The sequence below is a fragment of the Wyeomyia smithii genome, chromosome 3 (genome assembly GCF_029784165.1).
Source record: "Wyeomyia smithii strain HCP4-BCI-WySm-NY-G18 chromosome 3, ASM2978416v1, whole genome shotgun sequence".
Taxonomy (NCBI): Eukaryota; Metazoa; Arthropoda; class Insecta; order Diptera; family Culicidae; genus Wyeomyia; species Wyeomyia smithii.
Genome location: NC_073696.1, coordinates 50,010,311 through 50,023,710, shown reverse-complemented (window position 1 = coordinate 50,023,710; position 13,400 = coordinate 50,010,311). Strand labels below are relative to the sequence as shown.

The following is a 13,400-nucleotide window of genomic DNA, read 5'->3' as shown; positions in this document are numbered from 1 at the left end:
AACAGGTCAACGCTATTGCTCGCTCCGAGCTTTTCACACGCGAGTATCGCGTTTATATACCCGCACGAGACGTGGAGATCGACGGTGTCATAACCGATTCGAGTCTGTCGGTCGAGTGTATCTTGGCAAGCGGTTTTGGCTGCTTCAAAAATGCTTTGTGTCACGACGTAAAAGTAAAGATCATAGATTGCAAGCAATTGCGGTCTGTGTCTCTTGTCAAAGGCACAAAAGTGTACACTCCGTCAGACTCGTTTCGTGTTACGTTTGCCGGATCTGCTCTCCCTAGCCACGTCTCGATCGATCGGGTTCGTCTGCCTGTGCGATTGTATGTACCCCGTGTTATGAATTGCACCAATTGCAAGCAGCTAGGCCACACAGCCGCCTACTGCTGCAATAAGGCACGATGTAGCAAGTGTGGAGAAACTCATGCGAACGATTCTTGCAGTGTAAATGCTGAAAAATGTATTCACTGCGGGGAAAATCAGCATGAGCTCTCCACATGCCCAGTGTACATGCAGCGCAGAGATAAAATCAAGCGGTCACTTAAGGAGCGTTCAAAGCGATCTTACGCTGAGATGCTGAAGAAGACCGTGACCACTCCTACCATAACATCGAACCCCTTCGATCTGTTGTCCTCTGATGAAACCGATTCTGACGATTCACCAGCGGGAACAACTTATGCCAATCCTGGGGCGTCTAGAAAGAGGAAAAATATTTCCTCTCCTAAACTTCCCCGAAAAGGTCCTAAGATTTCCCAAAGTGAAATGAAAGTTACAAACAAACCAAACAGTGCTGCGGAAAAACCGAAGCAAACTCCTCCTGGGCTTGCAAATTTAAAGTCCCAGAAGAAGTTCCCAGCACTGCCAGAAACATCTAAAACCCCAGTTGTTCCTTTTGCACTCCCAGTTGATGAAACAAACTCTGGATTAGTGAAATTTTCTGACATTGTGGACTGGATTTTTTAAACTTTCAATGTACCCGATTCAATTAAAATTTTTCTCACAGCATTCCTCCCAACAGTTAGATCATTTTTGAAGCAGTTGACTGCCCAATGGCCCCTCCTTGCAGCGATTGTATCCTTCGATGCCTAATTCATCTGCGTATACGAAGGATTCTATCTCTGTCTTACAGTGGAATTGTAGAAGTATTTTACCAAAAATGGATTCATTTAAAGTTTTAATAAATAGAAACAAATGCGATGCATTTTCCCTTTGTGAAACTTGGCTTACTTCAAATATTGATCTCAACTTCCATGATTTTAATATTATTCGCCTTGATCGAGACACCCCATATGGAGGAGTACTTTTAAGGATTAAAAAGTGCTATTCTTCCTATCGTATTAACCTCCCCTCGATTCCAGGCATCGAAGTTGTCGCATGTCAAATGACAATACAAGGTAAAGAGCTTTGTATTGCCTCAATATATATTCCTCCCAGAGCACAGGTTGGGCAACGGTTGCTCTTTGATTTAATAGAACTTCTTCCCTCGCCTCGTTTGATTTTGGGAGACTTCAACTCTCATGGTGTGGCTTGGGGTTCCCCTTACAATGATAACCGCTCCTCTTTAATCTATAACCTTTGCGATGACTTCGACATGACTATTTTGAACAACGGTGAAATGACACGTATCCCGAAACCTCCAGCGCACCCAAGCGCTTTGGATCTATCCTTATGTTCGACGTCGCTACGGTTGGATTGCACATGGAAGGTAATCCTCGATCCTCACGGTAGCGACCATCTGCCTATTCTTATTTCAATTACTAACGGGTCAACTCGCATGCGACCAATTGACATTCCGTATGACCTCACACGGAATATCGATTGGAAGTTATACGAGGAAATGATTTCAAGAGCGGTCGAGTCGATTCAACATCATCCACCACTTGAAGAATACAACCTCCTCGCGGGCTTAATCCTCGACGCCGCGTTGCAAGCCCAAACGAAGAAATATCCCGGCGTAACGATCAAAGAGCGGCCTCCAACTCCGTGGTGGGACAAAGAGTGCTCCGATGTCTACACGCAAAGATCCGACGCGTTTTTGGCCTTCCAGAAGGGAGGTATACCCGACGACTATATGCGGTATTCGGAGCTTAATACCAAGCTCAAAAGCCTGGCTAAAGCAAAGAAACGCGGATATTGGCGTCGGTTCGTGAACGAGACGTCGAGGGAGACATCGATGAGCACTCTTTGGAACACAGCCCGAAGAATGCGGAATCGCGTAACGGTCAACGAAAGCGAAGAGTCTTCAAGTAGGTGGATATTTGATTTTGCCAGGAAAGTGTCTCCGGACTCTGTTCCTGCGCAAAACGTTGTTTGCGATACGTCTCCGGGTCACGACGCGATAGAACCACCTTTTACGAAGGCAGAATTTTCAGTTGCCCTCCTGTCCTGTAACAATAACGCACCTGGGTTAGATAGAATCAAATTCAACTTGTTGAAGAATCTACCCGGCAATGCCAAGAGGCGCTTGTTGAACTTGTTCAATAAGTTCCTGGAGCAAAACATTGTACCGCAGGATTGGAGGCAAGTGAAGGTGATCGCCATCCAAAAACCAGGGAAACCAGCTTCTGATCACAACTCTTATAGGCCGATTGCAATGCTATCCTGTATCCGGAAATTGATGGAAAAAATGATACTCCGTCGTTTAGACCACTGGATCGAATCAAATGGTCTACTATCAGATACTCAATTCGGCTTCCGCCGTGCCAAAGGGACGAATGATTGTCTTGCGTTGCTTTCAACAGATATTCAGCTGGCGTATGCTCGCAAAGAACAAATGGCGTCTGCGTTCTTGGACATTAAGGGGGCTTTTGATTCCGTTTCTATTGACATTCTTTCGGGTAAACTTCACCGACAAGGATTTTCTCCAATTTTGAACAATTTTTTGCACAATTTGCTGTCCGAAAAGCACATGCATTTTACGCATGGCGATTTGGCAACTTTTCGCATTAGCTACATGGGTCTTCCCCAGGGCTCATGTTTAAGCCCCCTTCTTTACAACTTTTATGTAAATGACATCGACGAATGTCTGGCAAATTCATGCACGATAAGACAACTTGCAGACGACAGTGTAATCTCTGTTACAGGAGCCAAAGCTGCCGATTTGCAAGGACCATTGCAAGATACCTTGGACAATTTGTCTGCTTGGGCTTTACAGCTGGGTATCGAATTCTCTCCGGAGAAGACTGAGATAGTAGTTTTTTTTAGGAAGCATGAACCTGCTCAGCTTCAAACACAATTAATGGGTAAAGCGATTTCTCAGGTTTTGGTACACAAATATCTTGGTGTCTGGTTCGACTCTAAAGGCACCTGGGGTTGTCACGTGAGGTATCTGATGAAAAAATGTCAACAAAGAGTGAATTTTCTTCGTACAATAACCGGACAATGGTGGGGAGCCCACCCAGGAGACCTTATAAGGCTTTACCAAACAACGATATTGTCTGTCATTGAGTACGCGTGTTTCTGCTTCCGCTCCGCAGCAAACACACATTTGATCAAACTGGAGCGAATACAATATCGTTGTTTGCGTATCGCCTTGGGTTGCATGCAGTCGACCCATACGATGAGTTTGGAGGTCTTAGCTGGAGTACTACCATTGAAAAACCGCTTCTGGAGCCTGTCTTCTCGCATTCTTATCAAATAAGAGGTCTTGAACCGTCCTGTGATTGAAAATTTTGAAAGGTTAATCGAACTTAATTCTCGAACCCGTTTTATGACATTGTATTTCAATCACATGTCCCATAATATTAACCCTTCTTCGAATATTCCGAATCGCGTCAACTTATCAAATACTTCTGATTCTACTGTGTTTTTCGATACATCCATGATAGAAGAAACTCGTGGAATCCCGGATCATTTACGCGTGCAGCAGATCCCCAAAATTTTTTCCAATGATTATCGAAACATCAACTGCGACAATATGTTCTACACTGACGGATCACTTCTTGATGGGTCCACTGGCTTCGGTATTTTCAATAACAATTTAACCGTCTCCCATAAGCTTGATAATCCTGCTTCTGTTTACGTCGCAGAATTGGCTGCAATTCAGTACACCCTAGGGATTATCGAAAAAATGCCCTCGGACCATTATTTCATCTTTACGGACAGTCTCAGTTCCATTGAGGCTCTCCGATCGATGAAAGATGTTAAGCACTCTCCGTATTTTCTTGGGGAAAATACGGGAACATCTGAGTGCTTTATCCGAAAAATCGTATCAGATTACCTTAGCGTGGGTCCCTTCTCACTGCTCGATACCGGGCAATGAGAAAGCGGACTCTTTGGCTAAGGTAGGCGCAACAAACGGTGGAATTTATGAAAGACCAATTGCCTTTAATGAATTTTTCTCATTTGTACGTCAGAATACGATCATCAGTTGGCAAAATGCTTGGACCAGAGGGGAACTGGGAAGGTGGTTACATTCGATAATCCCCAAAGTGTCGACGAACCCGTGGTTCAAGGGGTTGGATGTAGGTCGGGATTTCATTTGCGTGATGTCCCGGCTTATGTCCAATCACTATAGATTTGACGCGCATCTCCGTCGTGTTGGGCTCGGGGAAAGTGGTATCTGTGCCTGTGGTGAAGGTTATTACGACATAGAGCACGTTGTTTGGTCATGCCCTGTACACCGTGACGCCAGGTCTAAATTAATAACTTCCCTCCGGGCCGAGGGTAGAGGACCAGCTGTTCCTGTTCGTGATGTCTTGGCAAGCCGTGACCTATCCTACATGTCCCTTATATACGTTTTCCTGAAATCCATCCACGCCCCAGTTTAGTCCTACCCCCTTCCGCCTGCATCCAGCCTAACGACAAGAACACGTTAAGACCCCGGATCCGGAAACAGTAATCAGACGCGCACGATACTCTCAAGGCCTGAGGGAGACAACCCAATATGCCAGTCCGTAATATCTTGGCCCAGCAGCGGAACATGTGCTTACCTATGGCAATGAAAACCATCATACAGTAAACCAGTGCTTTTAATGCAAAATATTATAGCTTTAAGTTACATTTAGTTTCAGCTCGTAGTCGGCAGCGAGGATAAAAAATTTGCTTTTAGTTATTAAGATACTTTAGAAAGTTAGCTACCAGATATAATTGGCGCCGTTAAACATTAAATTGTATTTGTGCCGTGTCAAATAAATTATAGATAAACAAAAAAAAAAGCTCAGAATAGACCATTTTACAAGACGTTTCTGAACTCAATTCATGAATGAAATTTTGACAGAAAACTCGGAACCGCTGACACAACGCACGTAAAAGCAAAGCAGCATAAATATCAGCAGGATCCGTGACACCTGTCAGTTCGTAATATGGTCTATGCACCGCAACAAAGCGGATGCCCAAACGTGTTGCTATGACAATTGTTATCCAGCGCAAGCGCAAATGTGTTGCTGTGCGCAGTGCAATAAGATCGTCAATCACTTTTGTTGGTGGCACTTTTAATTGTTATCAAATTGATGTTAAAACACAATGTTCAACTTTTCAAAATGAATTATTTTATTCGTTTGAATATTAAAATTGTTTTCGTATAGTTTCAACGAAAACTGGACATAAAATCTAATAAAGGTAGACAACGTTTTAGGATATACGATAACAACAATTGGAGTTATATTGGTTGCACTGCAAGCGTTTTGTTTATCTTGGTTGCTGAATACTGAACACTTTGTCCAAAGAAAAATCACTTCACTAGGGTGTCCCAAAAAAAATCGATGTTGAAAAAGTCAAGGTGCTCAGCCCTAAACTGAAAGATAATGTTATTTATAGCATTTTTGTAAAACATTTCGACTTTCTAAAAGGTCGTTTTCAGGTTGGTTCCTACATTTTTTCATATATTTTTTTTTGTGGAGTTGTTTTTGAATATTTTGCATGGTTCAGCATCGCATTCAGTTATTTGACTCAGAGAGCCCATTGAACATCACAAAAAAGTGAATTTTTCTCATAATTTTTAGATAAAACTTTTCAAAACACATATAAAAAAGCTTTTTGATCAAGAACTGAAATTTTTACTGCAAAGCGGGATTCAAGACGTAAATTTACATGAAAAAATATCCTTGATATTTTATCGGGGGGCTGAGATATTGGTGTTTTTACATGTGATGGAAAACTGTGCATTTTGTCAAAAACGCCACTAAAGCTCAATATCTCCACTGCACAGTGTTTTATTTTGCCGTTTGTGCGTATAGTTTCCTAAATAGTGATTCGGATGTTGATTATAGCCATAACGGATGTTTGGAGAAGTTTCAGGATATTCAAAATGCGTTTTTGAATGTGAATGTAGAAAGATGGGTGATCAATCCACCAATGAGTAAGATAAAAAGTTTACTTTTGAATCAGACAAAGTTTTAGGTTATCTTGAAACAAGAAACTTTACCAAAAACATTATGTTTCTATCTCTTACATATTACAAGCAACATTGAGTTTTCTATTAGAAGGCACTAAAAATCACAATTTTGGTTCTAATTTCTTTCGCAGATTTTTCCGTATTTTTCAACCTTTTACTAAGTTATCAGTCATCCAAAAATGCATGTTTTCTGAAGATTGTTATTATTTATCTCCCAAAATAAAACAGTTATTTAACATTTTTATTAAAATTCATAGTTTTCCATTACATATGAAAATGCCATTATCTCAGCTCCTCGATAAGATATCAAGTATCTTTTTCATGTAAATTTTCGTTGTAAATCCCGTTTTGTAATGAAATATCAGTTCTTGATCAATTTTTTTTTTTATTTTTAGTTGAAGGGTTTTATCTAAAAATTATTAGAAAAATGAATTTTTCTGTGATGTTTAATTGGCTTTGTGAGTCAAAAAACTGAATGGAATGCTGAACTGAACCATGAAAAATATTCAACCCCCCCCCCCCAAAAGTAAAAAAAATTTGAAAAAAATTAGGAATCGAACAGATTTGAAAAAGTGCAAAAGAATGGTAATGTAGCATTAAAAAGTCATTTTTGCATAAATGACGTTTGGGCAACCTGAAAACAATTTTTTAAATAATCGAAATGTTCTACAAAAATGCTATAAATAACATTATCTTCTAATTTAGGGCTGAGCACCTTGACTTTTTCAACATCGATTTTTTTGGCACACCCTATGTACGTGTTAAAAGTATCTACCCGGGACGAAATGGCAGAATTCGCCAGGCATTGGTGCGGACAGCGACCTGCAGTCAACTTTGTGGCGTTGGACGCAGGAGAACCATGCAAACAAGCAGAAGCTTCGGGAGATTTTGGACACTTTACGAGCGGGAGCATGTATCAAACAGGCCCCTTATTCTAGGCGACGCGCATAGGAGTAAATGCGTTTAAAACCTGATCATGAGTGAAAAATTCAAAGTAAATCAACTTTGTATTGTAGTGTTTCAATTGAAGTGTGATGCATGCTTGATCACTTAACAGCTCATCAACATCCAAAAGTTATGTTTGCGGTCTTAACGAGAGGTTTGAACCGACCGCAATTCAACAGTTTTTTGTGCATGATAATGACGCTTTGATACCGTGAGCTAAAATATAACGTTCCGAAGATAAACAAGTGATTTTTAAATTAAACAACGATGGAGATTGTTAAAGAATGTTATTTGAACAGAAAGGTGTACTTAGCATGTATGCTAGTCTCTCCGAAAACCCAGGTGTTTGTCAAAATCAATATAATAAAACCCAAAATATTTGTTTTTATAATCTAACTCAAAATGGGACAAGTTATGTTTCCGGCGAAATTCGGTTGAACGGCTTATATTACGTGAAAGTGCTAATATTTTTGGTTATAATGGTGAAGAAAAACCTTCCGGGTGCTTCCGGTCTTGTGTTTTATCGCTATGTGAAAATAATCAAGAAATTCTTATTTTTACGCTTCTTGGATAGTTGTAGCCTTGGTTACCCAAATGAAACATTGTCAAACGACTGAAATGTGTACTAAAAACTCATTTCATGATAAATTCAAGTATTTGGATGAATTCTGACCCGACTATGACAGAATTTAAATTTCATTATAAGAAATTTCATCCATCACTTTAAGGTGGGTTACTCCATGTAAAAAATTATCCAAATCCAATTATTTGTTTTTATTATCACAAAATGATACGTTTTCAGTGCAAAAAAATTTTTTAAATAATTATGATCAGGTTTGATGTTCTACGTGTTCCACTGTGCGACGCAGTCGATAAACGTCGACATGTTACGGTGCAAGCCATCTATCAACGATCTGTCACTAGAAACATACGAAGAAGAGGAACATCAACGAACCCAGATAACTGAAAATCATCATTTGTTTTGTTATGAAATTAAAAAAAAAGCACGATTTAAATTTTTCACTTGTGGAACGGTTGATACATTTATATGGTTTAATATTACTACATTTGCCAAGCTCTCGCCCACGCAACCACCACATTATGTTTCATTATCTAAATCGTGACAAGCGAAGTGAAAAAGTGATCGAAATAGTTTATTATTTGAAATGTTTTAGGTGACTGAAACGAAATTGGTCGAAATATTTTCAGATATGACATAAGTTAGTACATAACTATTACCCTCGAAAATTAAGCAATGATACAAGATGAATAAGAATGATACTTGTATGTAAATGACTTCTTGGCTATGGAACTGTTTTTTTTTGTTAGGGAATTAGATTTACGTTTTCCATTGATGTGAACTTTCGTAATAAATGGAACTGGAAGTCTGGTATGTTAATTTCAAATTTTAAACCGTGAAAAGCAAAGTCGAAACCGATAAGAAAATTTGGTTAGATTATTTGCCACATATATCGCAGAGAGCATGAGAGAAAAATACGGTATTAATAGTCCAATTGCAACAAACATGTGTCAGATAAATAATTTTCCAGTATTTCATTTCACACAAAGAAATGAGAGAAAGAAACTTCTCTTTACCCAAATAAACAAACAAACAAAAATATACGTCTTCCTTTCTAATTATTTAAGGCGACCTACATTTGCTGTAACCTTCGGAAAAAGCAATATTGCAATCTTTGTTTAATGGAAAGTGTCAACAGTGGCGCTCTACTCACCTTCATGACAATGAACTAACGTGTCGGCTAAGTATATAAAATCACATAGATAGTCTAAGGTCCACCAGAGGGCTGGCGCCTGGCGGTTGATCTCCCAAAAAACGGCACGTCCTATCACAAACACAATATTGTACAGCACAGCTAGCGACACCACCGACAGCCACTGCAATGAGACAAGAAAATAGTAAAGAAACACTCAGAGCAATATTAAACTGTGGACTAGCAACGATTTTCGTTCTATTCCCTGGTTCTACTATACACGGTACAGCAGGTTCAATATGTTTCGATCTACTCCAGTCGCATTTTATCGATTTTATTCAATTTTATTTCAAGTCATCCATGCTTTCACGCTGATAACAATACATTGAATTTCAAGCAGACGTTTTAACGAATGCAGAAAAATCTAACGAATTTTAAGGCAGTCTCATAACTGGTTTAAAAACTCGAACGACCAATCGTCTTGTCATCTTGTCATCTCTACTTGCAGGTTTCACCTGCAAACATAAAATTTTTCTCTCAACAATAAATCGAACCGCATCGTTTTTTATAGGTGCCTTCAAGCAGCACCGGCAGCAACTCTAGGGCAAACGGTTTCAGTTTCGTCAGCAAAATCGAGCCCGGTTCAATCATGTTTATAACGACCCTCGAATGACAACGGATGAAAATTTCCGACAAAGATTGACGGCTTTTTACGGCCGGACGCGTCGTCTCACCGCAGAGACAAGTGTTTTTTTTTTATATATTTACGAATTTACTGCCATTGCGGTTCCCCGGTCGGCCTAATCCGAGCCGTAATCGCTCGAGTAATTAAAATGTCAAATATCTCCCTCAATTATGATTAATTCGGCAGAGCATCTTCCCTCCGCCAGGGCTACGGGCACTTATCTCGGCTTCATCAGTCAAAAACTTCACACTTTAGCAAATCTTCGTGCGCCAACAAGCATCTTGATTGTTTGAAAGATGGCCCGGGTCTGATAACCGACGGTACGACGATAATGATGCTGCTGTGTGCTAGCTAACATCTGCCGTGGATAACAACATTTCGTACGTTCGGTGTGTTGGGGTATAGAAACTTGCGGACCCCGAATCATAATGAAATGCTTAATGATGATCCCTGTTTCGGTAGTCTCTAATCCCTTCGTCGACATAAATTTCCCCGGAACGTAGGCCATGTCTGTCTGTCACGAGAGCATTGGCCTTGAAGGAGTATTATAAATTGATAAAGAAAAATAAATGATGGCTGGAATCACTTTTTTGGAATTCGCTATTGTGGAGCTTGTGGTAGATGAGACGTAGAAATGTGTTATCCAGCTGCTCGACAGTTTAAAGAGCTATGTAAACAACCTATTTTATGTGCTATGAATGTGCTCATCATAGCATGAAATTAAAGATGCGATTGTTGGAATGCAACCTTCTAATTTGGGAAATCCAATAGATAATTATTTTTTTGTTCGTACTACTTGCTACTCACCCGATAATGCGAAGGCAGGGACGGATCAACGGACAGCCGGCTGCAGGTTCCATCGGAGGGCAGCGCCGGCACCGTCTGGTGTAATCGCGTATCCGAAGCGGTCGTGGTGGAGAATTTATCCAGAAACTGGTCGGGCGGCTTCGAGCGGCCCCGTTTGCTGAGTCTATGCCGGAACGCGTTCAACCAGCGATGCAGTGAGCCTCTGCCGCTGGACGATTCCTGGAAAGAAACCAAAGCGGAAAATATAAATTTTGGCTGTCATCGGTGTGGGGTTTCACAGAGAAAAAAAGTAGAGCATGTGCATGATTAAGTGATAACCTCGCGATGGCGGTTAGCCAGAGAGAGAGAGAGAGAGAGAGAGAGAGAGAGAGAGAGACAGAGAGAGTAAAAAACTGGTTCAATTTTCAACTTTAATCCCATCTGAACTGAAGGGAACATCCTGAGATTGCTGCAATCAGAAACGAACATTTTTGATTCTGTTAAAACTTTGTATATGTTTTGGACTAGAGGACATGTGACCTTTTCAAAGGTATTTATAACATTCTCACGCATTGCATTGCTGATTTACTACTTTAAAATGACATGCTCACATTTCACTGTTCTTCTATATAACGGAGTATTATTAAATTATAACATAAGTAATAGCATTCAACGGAACCAAAAATTTTGCAGATTCCTCCTACAAAGATATGTTGATCCATGACAACGCCCCTCCATTACATAGGAAAAACATCCAGTCATGACATTTCGTTGTAGTATGTCAAGCGAATCTTCCAGTCAGAATGCTTCGACAAAACAAGATGATTCGGGATGTGTTCGGGACCGTCCCTTTTGTCAAATTTGCCCTTGGACTATTATTAGACACGACTTCCGCCTAAAGCCCCTGACCAAATAGTTGCACAGAAACCTCCTTCCGCTGTGAATCACCCGCACTTGCCTGAGATTTGATAGGTTCTGAATGCGCCTTTTGTGGCTGCGTTTTTCCCACAATCGGAGCATAGGAACTACTGCTGCTGCTGTGGTCCACTTGATTTTAAGTACAGTCCTACCCATTTTCCTCTAATTAAATGTTCATTGTCTAAGTGGAGTAGCCAAAATGCGACCGCTTGTCGAGGGCCATTTTCGTAATCGTCGCGTCGTCCACTGCGAGGGAAGCGAGGACGGCAGGAAAGCAAACTTTTCCCGGCAAAGTTTTGCACCATAACGAAGCGTTAGAGCTGGTTAATTAAATTGAGGCTGATGCGGTTCATTTGCGGACCGGAGCTGATTAAATAGTTGTAACATTTGCGGTACGAACTTTGGTAATGCTTAATGATGCGCTTCGGATCGTGGAGTCTCGGTTGAAGATTGCTGTTCCGTGCATTTCATTAATTGGCTCGCACATCGATTGTAAACATTGAACTTTAAACACTTGAAAACACTTTTTCTCTGGCTTGTTTTTATGAGATTGAATACGAATTTCGAATCAAGTTTTGAACTTAAACATTACGTGAGTAAAATGAGACAGAGCTCAGGAATTTCAAACATGCCGACGTGCCCAAAGTTGTAATGATTTGATTGTGCACAATAAAATCTCCTGGAGATTAATGATAGCCAAAGCAGACCTGAATTGATTAAGCAATAATCTAAGACCGATTAAACCAAATTCCTGACTAATATTTCTAGTGGTTTATTGACTTCTATCTGCTTTTCGAGAAAGTATTTATAGCCGAAGCTATAAATAAATTAGTTTATAGCACACTACTAATATTAAACATTTATTATATGCAATATACATGAAACAAATCCGCCGCCAACTCGGCAAGTTCAATCGGATAAAAATAGAAAACAAAGCCCGGAAGTGAATAGCACTAAACTAAATTTAGAAGCTCTGCTTCCGTCTAAATTCGAAGCAAGTTATAAACAAATCTAGTTAGATCCATTATTATTCAGCGCTCAATTCACCTTGTACGGAACACACCAGCAGCCAACCTACCAAACCACGTACCTACTGAACACTTGTCGAAACCAACCCTTTTACACTTGAACTTTGCGGCAGCAAGTGAAGGTTGAACGAATCGTAAACAATTCCATTTCGCATCAGTTTTGAGCAGTCCCAAGCAGCCATCGACGCCGGTGACACTACCCGCATATTAATTCCATTATCACCAAGTCACGTAACAATGTCACCATACCCACCCACCCCTTCTTGTTTCAGCAACCGGTCCACCCACCACCCAGTCGTTACCACTGCGCTGCTGCTGGGAAGGTGATCATATTGATCGAACTTAAAATTCATCCACGATAAGCGGTCGCGTGTTTTTTACCTCAAACCTTCCTTTGTCGGCTGCAAGAAACTTGTGTTGAAAATAAAACGGACATGACAGCCATCTGCCACTGTTAGACTAATGACTAGAAGATAATCGGAAATACCTTCCTAGGGTAAACATTTCAGCCATCAAGGTCAGTAGTTCATCGTTTCCCTCCTTGTTTATATGTTCAAAGCAGCGACTAGTTTAGGTGAAATTATAGCACGAGGCTCAACCAGCAGACCCCAAAATATTTACTCATTTGAAACGAAATAGTCTTCGAGTGAAACTTGTAAAAATTAATTCACCTTGAGCTCGCTCAAATATTAGCCAACACTGTCAACGAACCGGAAGGAAGAGGGGGCGTTTCGAAAGCACGTTCAGACTTTTCATCCGGAGCCCCACCCCCCAACCCGCAATCCAATCAGTCAGTCCGGTCAAAACCAGTACGATCCTGCCCATGCCATGCTGGTCGCCCAAAGCTACCAGCTAGACACCTCATGGCAGACAATAAATATTGGCACCATCGGAGCGAAAATATAAATTAACAAATGCTGCGTGAATTATAATGCACTAAATTCAGGTGGTTGCACGACCGGAGAATGAGATATGGCACCGTCGATTACC

The 13,400-nt window shown here is 40.7% G+C and overlaps 1 protein-coding gene across 5 annotated transcripts in view; it reads right to left on the bottom strand.

Annotated features, from left to right (window-relative positions):
• LOC129731536 (cyclic nucleotide-gated cation channel subunit A) overlaps positions 1 to 13,400 on the bottom strand; it is a 295,263-nt gene that overhangs the window by 62,071 nt on the left and 219,792 nt on the right. For all 5 annotated transcript variants that reach the window (XM_055691617.1, XM_055691619.1, XM_055691618.1 and 2 more), the window contains 2 exons: positions 10,486 to 10,704; positions 9,015 to 9,177 (listed from right to left, as the gene is read on the bottom strand). In XM_055691617.1, coding sequence (XP_055547592.1) covers positions 9,015 to 9,177; positions 10,486 to 10,704 — 382 coding nt within the window. The remainder of the gene's footprint in view (positions 1 to 9,014; positions 9,178 to 10,485; positions 10,705 to 13,400) is intronic.